This window comes from Giraffa tippelskirchi, chromosome 3, assembly GCF_054371585.1.
Source record: "Giraffa tippelskirchi isolate mGirTip1 chromosome 3, T2T-mGirTip1v1.2.pri, whole genome shotgun sequence".
Classification (NCBI taxonomy): domain Eukaryota; kingdom Metazoa; phylum Chordata; class Mammalia; order Artiodactyla; family Giraffidae; genus Giraffa; species Giraffa tippelskirchi.
This window is the reverse complement of record NC_137277.1, coordinates 48,046,991-48,071,276: the sequence shown is the minus strand read 5'-3', so window position 1 is coordinate 48,071,276 and position 24,286 is coordinate 48,046,991. Positions and strand designations below refer to the sequence as shown.

The window sequence follows — 24,286 nt, the reverse complement described above, 5'->3', positions numbered from 1 at the left end:
ATGAGAGATGTCAACTCAACTCATCAGCCAAGTTCCACTGATCTCGCCTGGATTAGCCAAAATCCAGCTGACCTGCAAATGCAGAAGAAATTAAGATTTTCTGTACAACTGAGATTCTAAGTTTGCTTGGCAGCAGTAGCTGACTAATGCAGGCATTTCCCCATGTTGTAGCACCATCTTCAAAATGATCATTTTCAATGGTTGTGTGATATCTCAGATTATACAATAATCATCCTCCTAATGATTTGGGTGACTAGCAGTTTTACACTTTAAAATCAAGCCAGGCATATATTCTACTCAGGCATATGACCTTTTCTTTCTTTAGTATATGTCCCCAGATAGGAGATGACTGGATCAAAAAGACCTCAATGAAAATTCATTTTATTCATACTGGTTCTGAAGGACAATGCTTAAGTGAAAGTGAAGTGAAAGTGTTAGTTGCTCAGTCATGTCCAACTCTTTGTGGCCCCATGGACTGTAGCCCACCAGGTTCCTTTGTCCGTGGAATTCTCCAGGCAAGAATAGTGGAGTGGGTTGCCATTACCTTCTCTAGGGAGACTTTCTGACCCAGAGATCGAACCCAGGTCACCTGCATTGGCTGATTCTTTACCATCTGAGCCACTGGGGTAGCCGGTGAGTGCTTAGAAAATCCACAGATCATTGTATGTAAACACATACAGATCGGTTGCCTTAAACAAGAGAACAAAATGCTGACATCAGGTTTTGATGACAAAAGAGGCAATGGCCTCTCAGAAACAGGTGGCTCGGATTATGCTGACTGTATGCAGAGTAAAACCAAGATCCATCACCCTAACCCAGAACCTCAGAGGAAGGATCTAACTTGGAGAATTACAGATAGGAACATGAATTATGCAACCTTAACATTATATATAAATAAAAAAAATTTCTGGTCACTTGAAATTGATGTTGGGTACTATCCCAGAGAAAAGAAAAGACAGGATACCTCTAAACATCAATGAGACTCTTTAAAAAAAATTTTTGGCCATGCTGTGTGCCTTGTGGGATCTTAGTTCCCTGACCAGGAATTGCACTCATGTCACCTGCAATGGAATCCTAACCACTGGACTGCCAGGGAATTCCAGATAGAATTTTTTTTTTTTAAGAGAAACTCTGCCATGGAGAAACCCATAGAAGGAAAGAGGAAGAGTAGAGAGGTAAACTAGATTTCCTATGAAGCTGAGCTACCCCATTTTTGCCCAAGGTTTTGAAGAGGCTGAATATCAAATTATCTTCAAGACACTTCAATCTGAAATAAGCACAAGATTTACAATAACTGTTTGTTACTATATACTGAGATGTTATTATTTGATACAACCAGCTACTATTTGATAAGGCTTCGCATACATTCTGACAACTTTATGAGGTATATCATATACACATTATTCCCATTTCATAGATGGTACAACAGGCACAGAGAATTTAATTTTCTTAAAGGCACATGTTAAGGAAGTATCCAAGCTGGATAAATATAGCATTTAAAGAGAATCCTTGATTTAGTCATTTCAACTCTGAGAGCATAGAAATACTCTGAAGATACTCCCCAGAGGTGATAATACTCAAGTTTGCTATCAGGATCCTCTGTCAAGCTGTCATCTCTAGAAAGCATTGGCTTCCACTGAAAGTGAAAACAGCTGAGTAGTCTCTACTGTTTCCTATACTCAATATTTGTCAGTTCTCCCTGAGCCTCCTGATCATTCTGGAGAAACCTGAATTTCTTTTTCTGCAAAGTTCAGGATCAGACTCAGGTCATTTTCCTGACCTGTGCAAGATCAGGGACTCCTAACATGAACTGGCAAATCCCCTCTGAGACTGCTGCATCTTGGCTTCTCATACTGCAAACCTGGAGGAGCTTCCTGGTGATTTTATGTAAAATTCCAATCCTTCTTTCGAAGTCCCTTGATTGGGGGGGAAGGGGAAGGAATATATATATATACACTATATATACATATACACACACATATGTATATATCCTGATGATGTGCTCGCGTGCTCAGTCATGTCCGGCTCTTTGTGACTCCATGGATTGTATCCTGCCAGGTTCCTCTGTCCATAGAAATTTTTAGGCAAGAATACTGGTGTGAGTTGCCATTTCCTCCTCCAGGGGATCTTCCCAACCCAGGGATGGAACCCATGTCTCCTGTGTCTCTTGCATTGGCAGGTGGATTCTTTTACCACTGCACCACCTGGAAAGCCCCATATATATATATATATCCTGCATGTGTGTGTGCATGCGTGCTAAGTCTCTTCAGTCGTGTCTGACTCTGTATGACCCTACGGGCCGTAGCTGCCAGGCTCCTCTACCCAGGGATTGAACCCATCTCTTTTATGTCTGCTGCATTGGCAGGCAGGTTCTTTACCTCTAATGCCATCTGGGAAGCCCTCTCTGCCGGAGTCCTGCTCCAGCTGGTCCAGGGGTACCCAAGGGATGAACAGCATCGGCGAAAGGAAAGAAAGAAAGACACAGAGTCTTTTGAAGGTTCAGAGATGAAGATCCTTTATTGCTCTAAGTTTCTACTTATATAGCACATGTTTTAGGTCAGTAACCTTTGTAATGATTCTTTTGCAATATTTTCCTATTCAGATGATTTATCTCTTGATTCTAAGATGTAAATGTTCTTTCCTGGTCTTTTGTTACATTTCGGTTACATTTTTACCCCTAAACCTATTCTTATTTTACTAAAAACATGATCCATGATGTCATAAATCATATTGTTCTATCTACTTCAGCGAACACAGCTTCTTGCTTCAGGGAATAAGCACCATAGTGGGGTCTAAGGTCAAGAGTCTCTCATAGTACAGCCATTGTCTGTGGGGGTCTGTTTACCATCTACCCACATATCACAAGACTATTTGTGGAAAAAATAAATCTTTTACAGTCTACCCTGAAACCACCTGCAATATGACTCACGTATTTCCTTTTGTCTGTGTTCAGGTTCTGGGGGGGCACAAATATCTCTAGCGTCCCAATCTTCATGAGAAAAGGCAATTGGATTAGTTTCTGTAATGTTTCTTAATACATGATCCAAGTTTTCAGTCATCAATAATAATCTCCTCATGAGGCCAAATCACAATAGGCTTAGGGGTTGTTTTTTAAATGAACGTGGCCTTACTCCCTGGCTGAGTGTTAGGGACCCATCAGCCAGGGGCCTCAGTAGGTTTAATCATTTTGGGAATATTTCTTTGGGACAGAGGATCATTTTTCTTTTCCCTAAACTCTCGTGAAATCACTACAGAAGCCCCTTTAAATCCTGGCAACAAAGAAAGAAACACAGCTAGCCACAACAAAGGCATAGAAGGAGTGAAGGTTCCAATCCTGGAGAGAAACCGCTTTGCAGTTTCTTCTTGAGTGGTGCCGTGACTTTGTCATCCGGCAGTAGATCCAGAACAGCTCCCAACACCTCTCTAATGACATTACAGAAAGATTGAAAAGCAGAGAATAACAAAAGAAAACTCATCTCTGTTCCAACACTGTATCACACAGTGATACAGTGATACAGTTGCTTTCATTTTTGCTTATTCATTTCCAGTGTTAGTCCATCGGCAGATGTATTTCAGCAGAGTTGTAATCATAGTACACACTGCATTTTGCATCCTCTTGGGGTTGGTTGTTCTGGAGGCCCCTTTCTACTCCGCAGTCTCCTATTGAGACCTTGTCCACATTTACAGCCTAGGAGGAGCAACTCTTGGTGTAGCAGAGCCTCTGATGTTGCAGTTGATTCCTTGGCCAAACCTGCCTGAATTTACCCCTATAGAGGAAGAAGATGATGTAAAAAATACAGGAACTCTTCACCAGGACTTCCCTGGATAAGGATCTGCCTACCAATGCAGGGCACATGGGTTCAGTCTTGGCCCAGGAAGATTCCACAGGCCTCAGAGCAACTAAGCCCATGCGCCACAACTACTGAAGCCTGTGCTAGAGCCTGTGCTCCACAGTAAGAAAAGACACAGCAATGAGAAGCCTGCACACTGCAAGGAAGAGTAGCCCCTACTCACCACAGCTAGAGAAAGCCCAGAGCAAATAAATAAATAAATATTTATTTTTTATTTATAAATAAATGAAAACATCTTATCAAGTAAAGCAAAACGACGACAACAAAAAGAAGCTCTTTCCCAAACTCCATAAAATATGGAGGTGGAGGTGGAGGGTAGACATTTTAGGGAACTCAGAAAAGAGGAACATGATTAGGACAGAAACGTTCTTCTTCCCTCATTTCCTCACAGGTCACTGTGAGAAGCTGGCACTGGGTCTTGTGCCTTCCCTGAAGGGTGGCTGTTGGCAGGCACACAACTCAAGAGGTCTGTAAAACAAACCTTTGTTGATCCAAAGATACCTAAACCAGTATTGTCCAAATTTTCCCACTAGGAATCACCTGGTGTGGTTGTTAAAATTCCAGACCCTAGGCCCCTCTCAGCTCTAGGGAATTTGGAAATCATTTAGGAGACATGTTGAATGTTGAAATGGGTGGTGACTGTAATTGGATTACAGGAAGAGCACTCACCCATTTCTTACAGTGCTACCCAGGAATGACCATTACGTCTATCAGACTGAGCTTTGAGGAGGTGCCCATGTACTTGTGTGAGTTCCAGAGCCAAACTGGACAAGGCTCAGGCACTCAAATGTGATTTGGGCAGTTAAACTGCTCTTTCTTGTATAAAATGGAAATAACCACTATTATATCTATCTCTCAGTGGTTGTTATAAAGATTAGACGCTGTGTTCCGTGTGTTTGGTACACCATCTAAGTGTCAACAAGCAGTAGCTATTAAACCATCAGTAAATTCTCGGTGCCTGGCATATGATCAAGCACTGTTACCTAATCTTTCTGAAGCTTAGTCTCCTCCTAGGGAAGGGAAGTTGGGGAGTGGGAAATATCCCCCGGATATCCGTCTTGAGTTATTTAAGCTGTAGATTAACACAAGACAAATTAACAAGACAGGGACTTCCTTGGTGGTCCAGTGGCTAAGACTCCACCCTCCCAAGACAGGGGCCCCATGTTCAAGCCCAGGTCAGGGAACTAGATCCCTCATGTGGCAACTAAGAGTTCGAACGCTGTGACTAGAGATCCTGCATGCCAGGACTTCTTTGGTGGCTCAGCAGTAAAGAATCCGCCTGTCAATGCAGGGGACAAGGGTTTGAGCCTTGGTCCAGGAAGATCCCGCATGCCATGCGACAACAAACAACCATGCCCCTGTGCTACAACTGTTGAGCCTGTGCTCTGCAACAAGAGAAGCCGCTGCAATAAGAGGCCTGTACACTGTGATGAGAGTATCCCCCGCTCACCACAACTAGAGAAAAGCCCAGGAAGCAACAAAGACCCCAGCATAGCTGTTAAAAAAATAAAAGATCCTGCATGCCCAGCTAACACACTGCATAGTTAGATAAATAAATAAATATTTTTAAATTGAAAAAATAACTGGAAAAAATTAATTAATATACACAGAGGTCATAGAAATTCTACCCCTACGCCCTAACCCCACCCAGACCAAGTGACCAAAGCAGTCTGTTCATATAACATTCTTAGATACAGAATTATTTATTTAAGAAAGGGGTTTGTGCTTGGGGTAGTAGACTCATGAGGGAAGAGAGTCTGTTTATTTGGCTTTCTTCTTGCCTGGAGAATCCCAGGGATGGTGGAGTCTGGTGGGCTGCCGTCTATGGGGTAGCACAGAGTCGGACATGACTGAAGCGACTTAGCAGCAGCAGCAGCAGCCTTGAATTCCTTATCTGGTGATAAGAATACTCTCTATACTCCTGGTATAGGGGGATCCTTTCACATGGGTGATACATTTTTTACTTTTGGGGGGAAAGAGGGGAAAGTCAGAGTGTTATTGTTTTAATATCAATCTTTCCCTCACCAGCTCTTTCTCCAGTACCTTTAACTCAAAACAATCAATATATCATTGTGATATGTCGTGGGGCAGCCTGCTCCAAGCCTCAACACAGAGGTACTATGAAATGCTGGCATAATGCTAAATCCTCTGTGAAAAGTGTTTGCTCAGTTGTGTCCGACTCTTTGTGACCCCATGGACTGTAGCCCACCAGACCCCTCTATTCATGGAATTCTCCAGGCAAGAATACTGGAGTGGGTAGCCATTTCCTCCTCCAGGGGATCTTTCCAACCCAGGGATGGAACCCGGGTCTCCTGTATTGCAGGCGGATTCTTTATTGTCTGAGCCACCTAGCAAGCCCCTATGGTAGCTATTAAGACATCTCCTGGTCATCGCTGAGTTTTTCTCACTGGATGCTTCTTAAGTATATATTTTAATATTTTAATGATGTTTGCTGTTTCTGGGGTACTTGGTAGGTTGCATTGGTTTTTTACAATCAGATCATTTCCTCCTCTGCCACATGTAGGCAATGTCATGAAGTGATAATGCTCACCATATTCAACCAGATTTGGTACCAACTGGCTTTGTGTGGCAATCTATAACACTAGCAATTTCTAGGACAATTCACCATCCATAATGAGCCAAGAGATTGTGACAAGAGACAGGAAATATGGGAGTCCAGTAGTTCCTGAACCTTGCAAACCATAGAATTACCTGGGGATCTTAAAATTGTAGATTTACTATTTGATTCTCCATGAATCTGCTTTATTTTTTGTTTGTTTGTTTTTTATTTCCTCCTTTTTCTTTTTAAAATTAAAAAAATTATTTTATTTGTAAATTGTTGGAATCTGCATTTAAAAAAAAATGTGCTAAAAGGTTCTGATAAGCAGCCAACATTGGGAACTAATTTTGTTGTAGTGTAGAACTGACAGCTGAAATTTTTTTTGTTTTTCTTTCCTTACTTCAAGGATGACTAGCTTGAATAAACACATCGCCAGTTGTCGGGACCGGCCGACGAGTCAACGTAGGCACAAACGCGGGATTCCTCGGCTGAGAAATAAGTAGATACAGACACAGCGGGGTTGAGAGGATCACTGCAGTCAGTGATGACTGTTTATTTTACACACAGATTTTTATACCCTTATACCAGGAAATTCTTATACAATACATTCTTTGCACCAAAAATCACATAAGGAACATAAAGCGATCAATCAAGATCTTAAGACTTTGTTTCTCAGGACTCAGGTCATAAAAGCCATTTGTCCTGCGTCAGATGCGCTCCAGGGGCTGCAAGATGTTTCCTTAAGGTTAATGATTAATAAGGGGTGGCGGGACAGAGAGCTGTGTCTGGACTTGACCCTTGAGTCAACAAGGCAGCTCCCAAAGCAGATCCTGTTTGTTCTCAGGCTGCCCCCCACAGCCAGTCAGGTTCTTCTGTTTTTGAGATCTTGGTTGATTTCATTACTGACAGTTTGGGTTGCTAGACATTTTTGTTTTTTGTCTTTTGGGGCTGTGCCCGAGCATCTTGTGGGATTTTAGTTTCCACACCAGGGATTAAACCTGCGTCCTCAGCAGGGAAAGCGCCTAGTCCCAACCACTCGCCTGCCGCCTGCCGGGGAATTCCCCCTGGGTTTCGGTTTGGGTTTTGTCTTTTTTCTCCGCCCTCATGTTTCAAATTCACCAATAGGGAACCTGCCAAGCCCTAACCCCTCATCTTCCGCCCCCAAGAGAGAGGAACACCGGGCCAGCGTGCTCATTTCTACTTCTGATCTCGCTGTGCGGCCCGGCCTGTTGTGTAACTTCCAGAGTCTGTAAGTAATCACTTTTAATTCTTTTTTTTTCCCAAACGTTCCTGATAGTTATTGCTGAAGAACTACATTGGTTATTGATAGACGGAGATGGTCACAGAACACTGGCTCATCACATGGTAAACTCAATTCCCTCTGGTGCACAACGCTTTTTCTGAATATTAGGAGTGATCACTAAATTCATACTGTAACAATTTTTGCAATTTATGAGGACGGCTATCCAAAAAAACTCAAAAAAAGAATCCCAGGGGACTCTGATTTCCTTAAGCTATGGGGGAGGTTGTAGATCAATGTGGTAAGTAGGAGAAACTTACTCAAAACAAAACTAACAGTATTAGTCAAATCAGGAACAGGCAATCCAGAAACAATTTCAACTGGTTTCAACGGCAATTGTTGAGCTTATAGAGGCTACTAGAAAAATTAAGTGAGAAAGTCAATGAAGTGAACTGCTTAATTCTCTGGCTGGCTGTAGCACTGTTTTCTATTGCATTAAACATTTCTCAAATAATACAGGCATAGTGTACAAAATAACATTTCCTCCCTCCTGCTTCCTCTTCCTTTCCAATTCTATTCCCTAGGGTGAAATCCTTAATAATAGTTTGATGTGTATCCAAACAGATTTTTCTGTAGCATTGCTCTCCAAGATGTTTAAAGTTTCAAGCCAGAAGTAGCGCACTTTTCACTTACTTATTAAAAAGACAAATTCTTATCAACTGACAGCCAACTATCAGCGCTTTATTTTCTCTCTCTCTTGAGTTTGGGAAGGCAGCCATAAAGAGTCAAATGCCATCTAGTATTTCGAGAAATCGAAACCTAAAAGACAGGAGCACATTTAACTTGGTTTCAGGAAACTGAAACCTTAAAAAGGCAGGAACATTAAAATGTTGGGAATTTTAAAATGGTGAGAACATTCTAGTTTCCTTTTTTAAGGAAATAAAAACTGGGCATTTCTCCTGGGCTTGCTTTTGTGAAGCTGAGGATCCCTGAACAGGTCAGGGAACTCAGGTGTTTTTCTCTTTAGCACCCCAACCCTGAGACTATCTGGAGAGACTGGAGCCATGCCTGTTCAACAGAAAAGATGGGCTGGAAAAAAGACCAAAGAATGCTAAGACAAAAATCCACCCTGTGGAACCCAAAGCCAGTGCTCTGTGATAATGTAGAGGGATGGGAGGGGGAGGGCCGTGGGAAGAGGGTATAAGAAGGAGGAACTTATGTATACCTATGGCTGATTCGTGTTGATGTATGGCAAAAACCATCACAATATTGTAAAGTAATTGTCCTACAATTAAAAAAATATATACATATATAAACAGATTCACCTTGTGGCTAGAGACCCTTTCAGATATATCTACTTTAAACAAGAGAGACTGTGGTGGACGTGTTATGCCCGCATTTTTCTTAAGTGAAATAGATAGTGAAGAGAACTGGTCCTTTGATGGGACTTACCTTCTAGCTCAGGCCAGGGATATGGGATACAGGATTCCAGCCAGACACCCTGAGGTCTGAGACAGTGGTGGAGAGGATTGTAGGGTGGACAGATCAACAACTATCTGGAAGCAAACTCTCAAATAGATCAGGGAGGAGCTAGAGCTTTGGCGGGAAGGGGTGACAGGATTTTCTGTCAGGTACCCAATTGGTTGATCTCTATGAAAAGGGTTTTGTTTTTCATAATATATACACACTTTCGTTTTCAGGAAAAACTTAAATATATTAACCCAGAAGCTTGGACCTCGTTGGATTTTCCAGGTTATTATTTGCAAGTGTGTCAAAAGTTTGATTATTTTGTTTACCAATATTTATCAAAAGCACTGGAAATTAACTTGCCCAACTTTAACAAATTGCTTTTTCTAATCTTTTTGGAGATGGGGAACAAACAAATGTATGATTATGAATAATTCAGCAAGTGGATGGTTGAAAAATATTTCCCAATCTGTAATAGGAAAAAAGTCATGTGCCATAGTAGGTATATATTTTACTAGACATAGGCAACACCTACAGATGTTCTGAGTATTTCCTAGAAATCAGTTGCCACACTCATGTTTACAGTATAAATATGCTTTTATCACTGCAGTCGTAGGTGATTTCTTAGAACGTATGTATTTATTTAATTTCTGGCTGTGCTGTGAAGGCTTTCTCTAGTTGTAGTGAGCGGGTGCTACTCTTCTTTGCAGTGCACAGACTTCTCTGTTGTGGTGGCTTCTCTTTGGTGCAGAGCATGGACTCTAGGGCACGCAGGCTTCAGGAGTTGTGAAACTGATCGGTGAAACATTTTGCTGCTGCTGCTAAGTCCCTTCAGTCATGTCCAACTCTGTGCGACCTCATAGACAGGCTCTGCCATCCCTGGGATTCTCCAGGCAAGAACACTGGAGTGGGTTGCCATTTCCTTCTCCAATGCATGAAAATGAAAAGTGAAAGTGAAGTCGCTCAGTTGTGTCCGACTCTTTGCGACCCCATGGACTGCAGCCTACCAGGCTCCTCCATCCATGCTGAAGAGCTCCCCTACCACACTTTTATGTCTCAGTGCAGAGAAAAGTTCAGGGAGAGCAAAGTGGTACATAAGAAGTGATTTATTAGAATAGGAGCTTTTGAGGCTTATAAGAAGGTGAGCAAGAAATGCCGCACCCGGAGAACTTAGTGGGCTACAGTTTTATAATCAAAGGAAAAGTGGGGAAGGAGAGAAGACCTTCTTTGTCTTTCTTGAGTAGTCGTCAAGTTTTTATCATTAGTTCCTTCTCCAGGTTGAGCAGGGGAGTTTTCTTGTCCCTGCGTGGTCAAGCTAGGTCTACAAATTACTGGTTTTTCATGTTTGCAGAGAGAACGTCCTAGGGATCATTAATGTCCTGAACTCAATGGGCAGGATGTGGGTCTCCTGCCACCACTGTTTTATTGTTTGGGGGCATGTCCCCTGCTTCTCTTGAATGAGTTCATTGTTAAGCAAGCCTGCTTGGTTTTATGGTTAAGCTCTCCTGCTTTCTTGAGTACTCATTAACTCATGCTGCTGCTGCTGCTGCTAAGTCGCTTCAGTCGTGTCCGACTCTGTGCAACCCCATAGACGGCAGCCCACCAGGCTCCCCCGTCCCTGGGATTCTCCAGGCAAGAATATGGGAGTGGGTTGCCATTTCCTTCTCCAATGTATGAAAGTGAAAAGTGAAAGTGAAGTCGCTCAGTCGTGTCTGACCCTTAGCGACCCCATGGACTGCAGCCTACCAGGCTCCTCCGTCCATGGGATTTTCCAGGCAAGAGTACTGGAGTGGGTTGCCATTGCCTTCTCCGAATTAACTCATGAGTCTCCCATATTCTTTTATTTACAATCCCCTAGTAGAGTTGACCGGAGGGATTATTTTCCTGACCCAGGGATCAAACCCGGGTCTTCTGCATTACAGGCAGATTCCTTACCCTCTGAGCTCCTAGGGAACTTAAAGAACAAATATAAAAAACTGTTCTGTTATCCCCAATTTTTGTTACTCCATTACCTCAAATAGACAACTGTTGGTGTCTTGCCATAGTTACTTCAAGCTTTTAAAAAATCGAGTAACTAAAATATTGCAGATAAATTTGAAGTTCTCTTTGCCTTCTCTCTCCTCTCTCTTCAATTTTCTCTTCTTATCTCAGAAGCAACCAACATTCTGAGTTTACTGTAGATATTTTTAACACAGTTTTACACAAACACACACATCCAAGAATAATATGTAACACTGTGATATGTGCATTTTTAGCTTATTTAAATGGTATAATTTTATGTGTGTATTTCTGCAACTTGATTTTTTAAAGTCTGTATTTTGTTTCTGATATCTATGTCATTGTGTGTGTTTTAGTTTATTCTCTTAAAGTGGTTCACAACATTCCTTTCAGTAAATATTACCGTGTTTTATTTCCTTATTCTATTATTGATAGACAGGCTACTTCCGAAACTTAGTGTTACAAATAGTGCTTAAAAAAAAAGACTGTTCTTATCTCCTTTCATACATTCATACATTGTTTACCCATTCATCAGTTGAAAAACATCTTGGTTGCTTCCAAATCTTTGTAATCATGAGCAAAGCTACTATGAACATTCATGTGCAGGTTTTTTGAGGACAGGTATTCAACTCTTTTGGGTATTGGAAGCATGGAGTCTTAACTACCATTTAAATTCCATGGAAATCCATGGCTCACAGCAAAATTGAGAGGAAAGTACAGAGATTTCCCATATATCCCTTGCCCCTACACTGGCATTACCTTCCTATCATCAACACCCACTCAGCAACACAGTGGTACATTTGTTACAATTGATGAACTTATATTGAAAGATCATGATCACTCAAAGTCCGTAGCTTACTTTATGGTTCACTCTTGGTGTACATTCTATGGTTTGGACTAATGTATAATGACATGACATGCATCCACAACTACACTGTTATACAGAGTATTCCCACTGCCTCAAAAATCCTCTGTTCTCCACCTATTTATCCTTCCCTTCCCACAACTCCTGACAATCACTGATCTTTTCACTGTATCCACAGTTTTGCCTTTTCCAGAATGTCATATAGTTAAAATCATACAGTATGTCCTTTCACATTGTCTTCTGTCACTTTGTAATATGCATTTAAATTTCCTTTTTGTCTTTCCTGACTTGATGGCTCATTTCTTTTTAGCGTAGATAATATACCACTGTCTGGGTGTTCAGTTCAGTTCAGTTCAGTTGCTCAGTCATGTCCGACTCTTTGCGACCCCATGAATTGCAGCACGCCAGGCCTCTCTGTCCATCACCAACTCCCGGAGTCTACCCAAACCCATGTCCATCGAGTTGGCGATGCCATCCAACCATCTCATCCTCTGTCGTCCCCTTCTCCTCCCGCCCCCAATCCTACCCAGCATTAGGGTCTTTTCCAATGAGTCAGCCCTTCGCATGAGGTGGCCAAAGTATTGGAGTTTCAGCTTCAACATCAGACCTTCCAAAGAACACCCAGGATTGATCTCTTTTAGGATGGATTGATTGGATCTCCTTGCAGTCCAAGGGACTCTCAAGAGTCTTCTCCAACACCACAGTTCAAAAGCATCAATTCTTCGGCGCTCAGCTTTCTTCACCGTCCAACTCTCACAACCATACATGACCACTGGAAAAACCATAGCCTTGACTAGACAGACTTTTGTTGGCAAAGTAATGTCTCTGCTTTTAAATATGCTATCTAGGTTGGCCATAACCTTCCTTCCAAGGAGTAAGCGTCTTTTAATCTCCACAGTTTATTTATTCACTCACGTGCTGAAGGATACTGACTGCTTCCAAGTTTGGGAAGTTATGAATAAAGCTGCTAAAAACATCTGTGTACAGGTTTTTGCATGTTGCTCCCTGTTTTAATCTAGGTTGAGAAGCAATTTGTCATAAACTCACAGTGAGTGGCTAGTTTTGGTTTCTATCTATTGGGTTAGGGAGGAAGAAAAACAGTTCAAATAATGGACTTGAGTTTCCATCAAATACCAGGTCCTTCAATTTATTTTTAAATATCTCTCAACTCTGTTAATTTCTCTTCATATCCACAGTCACTAGCGATACACACCACCATCTTTTCTCATTGGACTATTGAAATAGCATTCCCAAAGTTCTTTTCCACAACTACTCTAGTCTCTTCCAATCCATTCTCCACACTGAAGCTAGAAGGAACTTTGTAAAAAAAAAAATTATATATATATATATATATATATATATATATATACATATATACACACACACATATATATACAGTACATCTGATGCTATGCCTTCCTGCTTAAAATCCTCCAATGGCTTCCCATTACCTTCAGGATAAAGTCCGAATCCTTAAAGGGGCCTGCCAGCCAATGTACAGGTGACTCTTGATCACCTTTCCAGCCTCATTTCCTCCCTCTCTGTCCCTCCATCTCAGTGTTTCAGATAGTCTGTCCTTTGAACCTGACATATTCCTTCCTACTTCCTTCTGCAAAGTTTTTTCCACCCTTCTTCACCTAATTAACTCTTCACCTCATTTACATTCTTCAGATCTTAATTCAAAATATTACTTTTTCTAGAAAGCCTTCTCTGAACCCATCCCCCTTCCAGCTGCCATACAAGGACAGTTTCTATTCTAAGCATCCTTGGCATTCTGAACCGTCATTTATTTAACAGTGAGCTTCCGTACACAATGAGCATCTTGAGAGCAAGAACCATGTTTGTTTTGTTCACTGTCTACTCTGAATTTAGCACAGTGATTGGCAAATAATAGATGTCCACTAAACAGCTGTTAAGTAAATGCAGTACTGCTTATTATTAAGACTTGGGAGCAAGAGAAATGTTTAACAATCGAGAAATGTCCAGTTCATTAATATTGTATGTACTTGATGAAAAGTTTTATTGTCTTTAAAACATATAATTAGAAATATAATGACTTCAAAGGTTTCAGTTCAGTTCAGTCGCTCAGTCGTGTCCGACTCTTTGCGACCCCATGAATCGCAGCATGCCAGGCCTCCCTGTCCGTCACCAACTCCCAGAGTCTATCCAAACCCGTGTCCATCGAGTCAGTGATGCCATCCAGCCATCTCATCCTCTGTCGTCCCCTTCTCCTCCTGCACCTGATCCTTCCCAGCATTAGGGTCTTTTCCAATGAGTCAACCCTTCGCATGAAGTGGCCAAAGTATTGGAGTTTCAGCTTCAACATCAGTCCTTCCAATGAACACCCAGGACTAATCTCCTTTAGGATGGACTGGTTGGATCTCCTTGCAGTCCAAGGGACTCTCAAGAGTCTTCTCCAACACCACAGTTCAAAAGCATCAATTCTGCGGCGCTCAGCTTTCTTCACCGTCCAACTCTCACATCTATACGTGACCACTGGAAAAACCATAGCCTTGACTAGATGGACCTTTGTGGGCAAAGTTATGTCTCTGCTTTTTAATATGCTATCTAGGTTGGTCATAACCTTCCTTCCAAGGAGTAAGCGTCTTTTAATTTCATGGCTGCAGTCACCATCTGCAGTGATTTTGGAGCCCAAGAAAATAAAGTCTGACACTGTTTCCCCATCTATTTCCCATGAAGTGATGGGCCTGGATGCTATGATCTTAGTTTTCTGAATGTTGAGCTTTAAGCCAACTTTTTCACTCTCCTCTTTCACTTTCATCAAGAGGCTCTTTAGTTCTTCTTTGCTTTCTGCCATAAGGGTGGTGTCATCTGCATATCTGAGGTTATTGATATTTCTCCTGGCAATCTTGATTCCAGCTTGTGTTTCTTCCAGCCCAGCATTTCTCATGATATACTCTGCATATAAGTTAAATAAGCAGGGTGACAATATACAGCCTTGACGTATTCCTTTTCTTATTTGGAACCAGTCTGAAGTGTTAATGATTAAAGCAGAATGCAAAACTCTTCATCTGATGCTTACAATCTGTTAAAAAAGATCTGTAATATTATTAAGATCATAAGAGATAAAAGAAAAGTAGGTGAAAGAATTATTGAGTGTCATAATGTTGTTCATGAAATATATGACAATACTGAATTTTGTAGCAGGCCATAGTTTTTCATGTGTCAAATACTTTATATCTAATAATGTAGAAATTATATGATTTTGAAGTTTAAAAAAGCTCTCCAGTAAATACAATGGAGCCAGGCACTTTTTCCTTGCTATAACTTTTTCCTTGTTATAACTGCCCTGATGCTTTTATTTCCTTGTTATAACTGCCCTGATGCTTTTCTTCTGTTATTGATTTATCTGAGCTCCCAATTTTTAAATCCAACCAATTTTGCTTTTCTGCCTATTTAAAAAGAAATCTACCAGACATTTCCCTTTATTGATTTTCTTTTAGGTCTTAAAAGGAGAAGAAAATATTAGGAGTTCTCAAGCTTTCTATGTCATATAAAATAATCCAGGCTTACTGGATAATAGAAGGCAGTTGCTGATATTAGTATGTGTTGTGGCCCTTTAAATGGGCCGGAACTTGGGGGTACAGAGTCGACTGATAAGAAAGTAAAAGAAGGAAGAAAAGAGCCTAATATTACCTGGTTTACACAGTATGCCAATATAACTCTAGGACAAAGAGCTAGCACCATCTACGTAGGCTCAGGGTGCCCTCTTGAAGAGGTCTTGAAACCCCGGGCAAGTAAGTAGACACGGCAGACACCTGTGCCCCATGGAAACAGCCTGAAAGGGAGAGGGGGAGAGAGAGAGAGAGAGAGAGAGGGAGAAATGAGGAAAGACATGGGACCTGAGTTCTGGTGGAACTAAGGCGTTTATTTAACATATTGTGGGCATATATATCCTCTCTTACAAGATAGCCCTTTTTAGCAGAGACAGGGATCAAAAATCTAACAAGTCATCCAGAAAGCCAGAGGCTAGAATCATTCTCAAGAGAGGGGGTTGTAAAAGTTACTTTACATATCAGAAGGGAAGAGAGTTGTAAATGGCTGCTGTTCACCGTGGAATTTCCCTACGAATGTGATACATGAAATTCTATTATCCCCGAAAGCTGGCTTGCCAGCTCTCTGACACCTGTATTCAGGTGCTGTTAAGGAACATAGAATTCATGCAAGACTGACAACAGCACACAGGAAGCCTCCTGTTATATGTATCCTGACAAGTATGCTTCCCAGGTGGCTCATTGGTGATGAATCCGCCTGCCAATGCAGGAGACGCAGGTTCAATCCCCAGGTTTGGAAGATCCCCTGGAGTAGGACATGGCAACCCACTCCAGTATTCTTGCCTGGAAAATTCCATGGACAGAGGAGCCTGGCTGCAGTCCATGGGATCACAAAGAGTTGCACACCACTAGGGACACATGCAAACACAATACTTGAGAGCAAATATCCATATGAATAAACATGAAAACTTTGAAGTCCAAATGTCTCCAATAGCATTTTGTATAAATAACCTGACAAGAACACCTTAAAGGTTATAAAATACAGAATAAGATATTTATAAATATAAAATATATCACAAGGAACATATCAGACAAATGAGTAAGATTGTGAATGACCTGGTCTTCTAATAATTTACTGCTCAGAATTCTGTTTCCTTGCCACACCTGTATCAACAACCCTTCTATTTGTTCAGGGCTCTTTTTAAATAATAAAGATGCTAGGAGCTTGGGATTAACATACACACACTACTATATATAAAATAGATAATTGACAAGGACCTACTGTTTAGCACACGGAACTTACTCAATATTCTGTAATATCCTATATGGGAAAAGAATCTGAAAAAGAATGATATCTGTATACAATGTATAAGTGAGTCACTTTTCTGTACACCTGAAACTTACACCACATTGTAAATCAACTATACTTCAATAAAATTTAAAATAAATTAACAAGATGCTAGTGGTTTATCTAAAAAACAAAAACCAAACAAGCAAAAAGCAAAACAAATTAAAAAATACTCTCAATCTTGTTAATTAATCAAATAATTGCTTTTTAATTTTCCAACTTTCTTCCGCCCATCCATCTGTTATTCCTATTCTTTTGTGTTCTTTTGTGACCTGGTTCTTTTTCCTAAATTCTTTAAATGTTGATGCAAATTATTTTATTTAAATTCTCTCTCTTACCATGACAGACATTTAGGGCTATGAATTTTTCCCCACATACCATTTAAACCACATCATGGTAATTTGATGGACCCTAAATCACAAATCTCCAATAGTCATATTCTTTATGTCTTTCACAGCAGTTAGTGTGCCCTTGGTGAGTGCCCATTAAATGTTTCCTGTGCTAAAAAAATTAATAAATGAAATATTTCAATGTCATGCTTCAGTATACAATCAAGCAAAAGGAAAAAAAAAAAAATGACTGTCTAGGTTGCAACAAACCCTGAGTCTTAAGAGCTCTCTCCTCACTATGGTACTGTTGAGTTTTGTTGATTTGTTCAATCACTCCCAAATACAAGTTTTTTGGCATCATAAAGTCTTAGAACCCATTATCCTTCTTTTTCCCCATTTCTCAGATCCACCCTCTGCCTTGGCCATCTTTGTTTTGTTAGAATGCATAGTCCAAAAGTTCAGCCACTTTGTTACTCCAAATTCATATGCCCTACTCCCCTTTAAAATTTTTTGGAGGTAAAAGTTTTCTTTTTTATGTCATCAGTAATTTCAAATTTACAGGAAAAAAATAGAGACCAATATAATGAACACCAGTTTGTCCACCACCCAGTTAATAGATGAAATCAATTTTAAAACTTATTTAGACACTTTTCAAATATACACAGAGGTAGAGAGAAGGTGAGAATAGGAAAGTGAATATCCATTTATCAATCATCCACCTTCAATAATCATTGATTTTTTTTGCCAATAAGTGGTACTGCTAACCACTCAATTGCCCAAGCCAAAAATCCAGTTACTAAATTTTAATCCTTCCTCCTGATCTCTAGCTGGCCAAAACAGAGCCATGTTAATTTTTATCAATATTTTCTAAATGTCTCTCAGAAATATTCACACTTCTTCATTCCCACGGCCGCTACCTACTGTGGTGCAGGCTACCATCATCTCTCACCCAGGTTACTGCAAAACCATCCCTACTAGTTTACTCCTCTCTAATTAGTTCTCCATCTGTAAGTAATGTGTCCTCTGCTCTTAAAAATTAATCATGCAATAAAATTTACTTTTGGGGTGTGCAGTTCTATGATTTCTAGCACATGGATTCATATAATTACAACCACAATCAGGATACAGAACAGTTTCATCACCCCAACAAACTCCACTGCGTTATCCCTTGTAGTTACCCCTTCCCTCCTCATAACCCTTGGCAACTATGGATCTGTTCATCAGTAATGTGTCTTTTACAATGTCTGTGTGCTCACGTCTCTCCCTTCCTTAAAATGCTTTTTTGGCTTTCTACTGTTGTGAGCCCTTTTCTAACTCTCAAGTCTCCTCTCTCCACTTCTCATCTCCCATTCTCTGTCACTTTTTTTTTCCAGCTCAGTATAAACTTTTAACAAGTTTTATTTTATTGAAGTATAGATGCTTCACAAAGTGATTCCATTATACATACTTTAAAATAAATTAATAAATGCATTTTTGTGTACTATGCAATCTACTTCTTCACCAACATGAGATGTGTGTTTTAATGGTTTCAATTGCAGAATAAACATGGAGGAGCGTTATTCACGTTTGGCGGTAGACTCATCTTACTCAGACTTGGTCATCAATGTAGGAAAAGTAACTCTTGGTGAAAGTAACAGAAGAAAGCTGCAGAAAGTTCAGAGAGAGAAAGAGAAGGTGAAAGTGATCCAGGCTGCATGTGCTTTATTAAACTCAGGAGGAGGAGTGATTCAACTGGAAATGGCAAACAACGATGAAAATCTCGTGGAGATGGGACTGGATTTAGAAGAAGCTTTGAGAACACTTATCGTGTTTCCAAATCTGCAAGCTTTCTTCAAGACAAAGCAACAGGGGAGGTGTTACTACATTTTTGTGAAGTCTTGGAGCAGTGACACTTTCCTTGAAGACATTTCTGTTAAGCTCCGCATTTGTAGCCTGAGTTCTTCATTATACTGTAGATGCGGCACTTCTGTGTTTCTCATGGATTCAATAAAGGCATTCCATTTCCTGAAAAAGAGGAAAATAAATGCAAAAAGCTCAGGGAAAGAACCTTTTGGTGAAACTCCCAAGGTTATACATCCAGACTTCCATGACTTGGATCCTACTTACTGTGTTTTTCAAAAAGACCATTTTGAATATGGTGAAGTCATGCCTTTTCCCGAGTCTCAATTCATAGAGTTTAAGCAGTTCGCTACGAAACACATTGAACGATATACGAAAGACACGATTCTAAAGTATATCTCTGCATTTGCAAACACTGAAGGAGGCTATCTTGTTATTGGTGTGGATGATACCAGTAGGAAAGTTCTGGGATGTGCTAAAGAAAATGTCGACCGTGACTCTTTGGAAAAGAAAATAAAAGAAACAATACAGGAATTATTTTGTGTCCATTTTTGCCAATCTCAATGCCAGATACATTTCACAGTCAAAATCTTGGATGTGTTAGCCAAGGGAGAGTTATATGGCTACGCTTGTGTAATTGGAGTGAAGCGATTCTGTGGTGCAGTGTTCTCGGGCGTTCCCAGTTCCTGGATGGTGAAGGATAAGGATGTTTGCAGCTTGACAACTAAGGAATGGCTAAGCATGATGATGGATACAGATCCAGGTAAGATGGAAAAAACTCCCTTCTTGTCTTTTTTGCCTCTTCAGAAACTCCAACTAAACGTATTTGCCATGACTTTGAACTTCTCACATCCATTAAACTCTGTGTTTTTTGAATCTTCAAGTATCCTACTTTCCAAACATGAGAAAATTTGGCTAGGTGATGACAAGCCTGAGTCCAGTGTCTTATAATGGGCAATTTCCCACATCAGATGAAAAGAAAATTGTTTGGGGATGATTGCCTTGCAGTGGTGTATTGGAACTGACTCTTGCTGTTTATTAAGATTTATTAAATTTTCAGGATTGCCGTGAGCCAGTTGTTAAACAGTCATTATTAAAAATCAAGTTATACAAACAAATCAAATTATACAGTTCCATAAATTATATTTAAAACAAATACAGTAAATAAAAAACCCAATTACTTATAATACTACATTTTAAGATGATGTGTGTGAGGTTATTTACATCTATTGTATCTGCATGATGGAATTACTCTAAAATGATGTGTTATGATGCATGTCTCCCCGACTCTGCATTTAGTGACATCATATTGGTAGCTTAAAATTGCCCATGGTGGGAATATTTATGCCACAGATACATGCATAGATAAGTGTACTAAAAGAATGTGCTATGTACCATAGAAGAAATAAAAACAAAATGCTATTCAGATACAGAGAGTGGAAACTTATATTGAATGGAAACACATTCAAAATTCCAAATAACATCTCTCTTATGATGGTTTTGGCAACTTTCATATGCAATAAAGGCACTTGTCCATACAGGGTGAATGGGGTGTTTTCTTGCTATTTTGTCTCAAGTCATGCCTAGACAGGCATACAATACACCCACTCATAAAGTCTTTTTCAGTGGTGAAGAGATGAACTAACATGTCAGAATAACATGAATTTCCTTTCTTTGTTAAGATCTTACACAGCTGTGCAAAGACTTTGAATCTCAGCTGAGTCTGTCTAACAGCCCTCCTCAGAGCAGACCTGTGTACTCCAAGAAAGGTCTGGAACATAAGAAGGATCTCCAGCAACACTTATTTCCAGGTAGAAACAATGGTTTGCCTACTTGACACCAGCCAGTTTCTGTGTTAGTAGAAGGGAAGATAAACTGTTATGTTTGTTATTTAAAGTCCTGAAAGTACACTCTGCAAAACCTATGTGTACAAGGTAATAGTGCTACAAACATATTGATGATAAGTAGCTTAGAAATGAACCCTCACTGACCTTATTCCCTGAGGCAGTATCACGTATAGAATCCAGGAACATATTGCCCTTAAAGACCTTTTGGTCTTGTTCTTAAATAGGACTGATCATCAGGATTATTTTTAAAAGTACAGATACCTGGCTCCATACTCCAGACTTCATAAATTAAAATATCTGAAGATAGAACCTTATAATGTTCATTTTTTCAAGCTACTCACAGTATTCTGACCCTCATCCATATTGGGAACTTTTGATCTAGTTGAATTAGAGGCACACATTGAACTAAGAGCAAAAAATCTGCCCTTCTCTACCGAATTTACCAGAGGAGTGCCAGTTATGAATATGAAGATATAAGATTTATAGCAAGATGGAACACAAAACAAATACAATGAAGATCAATTACAACATGCATAAGCATGTTTGTGTTTAGGACAGTGCAAAATCATGTTTCAGGACCAAGGATAGCATTTGTTCTCATTCCTCACTCCCAACATGTTAGACTTTACCTACAAGTCCATTGCTGTCCTCTTTCTAGCCTTCTGGAGAGGAAAACCCACTTGATCAACTATATGCAGTAAGTTAATGGCTTATCTGGCACTAGAATCTGATACATAAATGTCCTTTTGTTGTTGTTTAGTCGCTAAGTTGTGTCCAACTCTTTTGCCACCCCACGGACTGTAGCCTGCCAGGCTCCTCTCTCCATGGGATTCTCCAGGCAAGAATACTAGAGTGGGTTGTCATTTCCTCTTCCAGGGAATCTTCCTGACCCAGGGACAGAACCTGAGTCTCTTGCATTGGCTGGCAGATTCTTTACCACTGAGCCACCAGGGAAGTGTCCGATGTATGTAGACATGTCTATCGAGGACCATTAAGTTAATAGATAATGACGTTCCAATTAAGATTTCTTTTTCACCTTACTTAATTGAGCTCTTTGCATTCATTTGCATATAAATTTATATTTTAATAATTATCCACAATAAACAGTACTAAATCTAAGAATAAACATAAGCATTGATAATTATTTTGTAAATTCAATAAATTCTATTTTAGTAGAGCTGATTAACATTGAATAAACTATATCTAAAAACAAAACACTGGGCTTTATGTTCATAGAGTGATAACCTATTATTCTGGTATAAAAAATAAATTTTCCAAGAATCATACCAAACATTTGAAGAACAGACACTTTCAACACTATTCAAATTATTCCAGAGTCATATAAAAAAGGAAAATTCCCAGGTTATTCCCAGGTTATTTTAAATGGGAGTAACATAATTGCAAAACTTGACAGAGATAGCATACAAAAGGAAAATTCAGACTAATCTTCCTTATGAATGAAAATGCAAAGACAGAACTCCAGAAATGAATGGATGGATCAACATTAAGAGAGTAATTATTATAATCCACCATTTCTTCATGCAGAACATTTTATGATTGTCCTCTTATATACTGAAAAAGCATTTGAAAAGCATGAATATACATTTTAATTTTTAGAAGACAATAAAATAGGAACCCATAGATACTTCTTTAACATTATATTTATATCTATGTATTGATGTGTATATCTATCAATATCCCCCAAAGACCATTATGTTAATAGGGAGATATGAGAAGCATTCTATTAAATTTGGGAACAAAACCATCATGTGCACTATAATTTTTGTGCAGTATTAATTAGCCAATGCCATTAGATAAGAGAAAGAAATTAGAGGGATAAAAACTGAAGAACATAGGACCCTATTCAAGAGAATCCAATGAAAAACTATTATAAACAATAGAAGAATTTGGATTAAATACCAATAGTTGTATTAATAGCATTATATGAAGCACATGTCAAAATTAATATGCAAAAATCCAGTTTCCTTATATAACATACAATCAAAGAAAATACCCAATTTTCAATAACAACAAAAAGTTAAAATATCTAAGATAAGCTGATCTGAGAAAAAATTTTAAATAATATTGAAGGACACAGAAGAAAAATAAAATGGAAACACATGTTATATTTTTGAAGGGAAGAACGCTGTCAGTTTTCTCTAAGTTATTTTATAAACTTAGTGAGATATCAATTTAAAAAAAAACCAAGAGATTAACTTAATCTGGATATTAACTTAACTTCACTGGAACTTAAAGTTCCAGTGAAAAAATAAGTAAGAAGAGCCAGGAAATAAAAATCTGAAAAAGAAGAGCAAAAAGACGGGCACTCCAGATATGAAATCACTATAAAGCCTCAAATAAAAGCAGAGTTATACTGGCATATAATTAGATCAAGGTACAGAATAGAAGATCTGAAAATAGATGCAAACACATATCAGAATTTAGTTTGTGATGGAACTGGTCTCTCAACTAAGGGAGAAGAAGGGGATGTTTCAATAAAGAGACATTGGGATAACTGGGTGGTAATTTATTTTTAAAAAGATAGATTCACGATTTATACTATATACCAACATAAGCTCTAAATCAATCAAGAATTTTTTAAAAAATCAAAGCCATAAATGTTCTAGAAGAATACATTCATAAATGCCTTTATGCTTTTTGGCATGAGGATTAGAACAATCAAATTCAAAATCCAGAAGCCATGAAAGTACACTGATATATATGATTATATTAAAAAATAAGCAGTGTGTATGGCTAAAACAACTAAATACAAAGTCAAAGGGCCATTGACCAACTAGGAAAAATATTTGCAACTGATATTACAGAGGGCCAATGTCTCTCATATATAAAGAGCTTCCAAAAGATGGTAAGGATAAAGAACAACTTAACAGAAAACTCAACAAACATAGTTCAGAGCAAATAAAATTCAAATGGCTTTCAAACATTTGAAAAGATGCCTAACAGTAATCAAAATAAGAGATGTAAATTTAAACAAGCTATCATTTGTATCTACTGGATTGTAAAAAAAAAAAAATCTGATATTATCGTTTGTATACTATACTGCTATTTCACGGCATTTGTATGCTATGCTATGCAAGTCTTCCCATTCATTTCTGGCAGGGATACATATTGGTACAACTATGGAGGACAATTTGGCAATATCTATCAGAAGGACGGATGCATTTACCCTTTTACCCAGTAATCCCACTGCTGGGACTTTTAAAATTATTATTATTTTGGCCATACCACATGGCTTGCGGGATCTTAGTTCCCTGCTGCTGCTGCTGCTGCTAAGTCGCTTCAGTTGTGTCCGACTCTGTGCGACCCCATAGACGGCAGCCCACCAGGCTCCGCCATCCCTGGGATTCTCCAGGCAAGAATACTGGAGTGGGTTGCCATTTCCTTCTCCAGTGCATGAAAGGGAAAA

General features: G+C 39.4%; 1 protein-coding gene and 1 long non-coding RNA gene across 6 annotated transcripts in view; one reads left to right on the top strand and one right to left on the bottom strand.

Moving 5' to 3' along the window:
* The first annotated feature begins 7,600 nt into the window (after positions 1-7,600).
* The window catches only part of LOC145543305 (schlafen family member 11-like), a 78,246-nt gene continuing 61,560 nt past the window's right edge, over positions 7,601-24,286 (top strand). For all 5 annotated transcript variants that reach the window (XM_081584443.1, XM_081584447.1, XM_081584445.1 and 2 more), the window contains exons 1-3: positions 7,601-7,660; positions 18,712-19,775; positions 20,695-20,823. In XM_081584443.1, coding sequence (XP_081440569.1) covers positions 18,719-19,775; positions 20,695-20,823 — 1,186 coding nt within the window. In that variant the 5' untranslated portion in view covers positions 7,601-7,660; positions 18,712-18,718. The remainder of the gene's footprint in view (positions 7,661-18,711; positions 19,776-20,694; positions 20,824-24,286) is intronic.
* Positions 18,858-24,286, bottom strand: part of LOC145543311 (uncharacterized) — a 28,896-nt gene continuing 23,467 nt past the window's right edge. The window contains exon 3 of the long non-coding RNA XR_014080633.1: positions 18,858-19,177. This is a non-coding gene — a long non-coding RNA (uncharacterized LOC145543311). The remainder of the gene's footprint in view (positions 19,178-24,286) is intronic.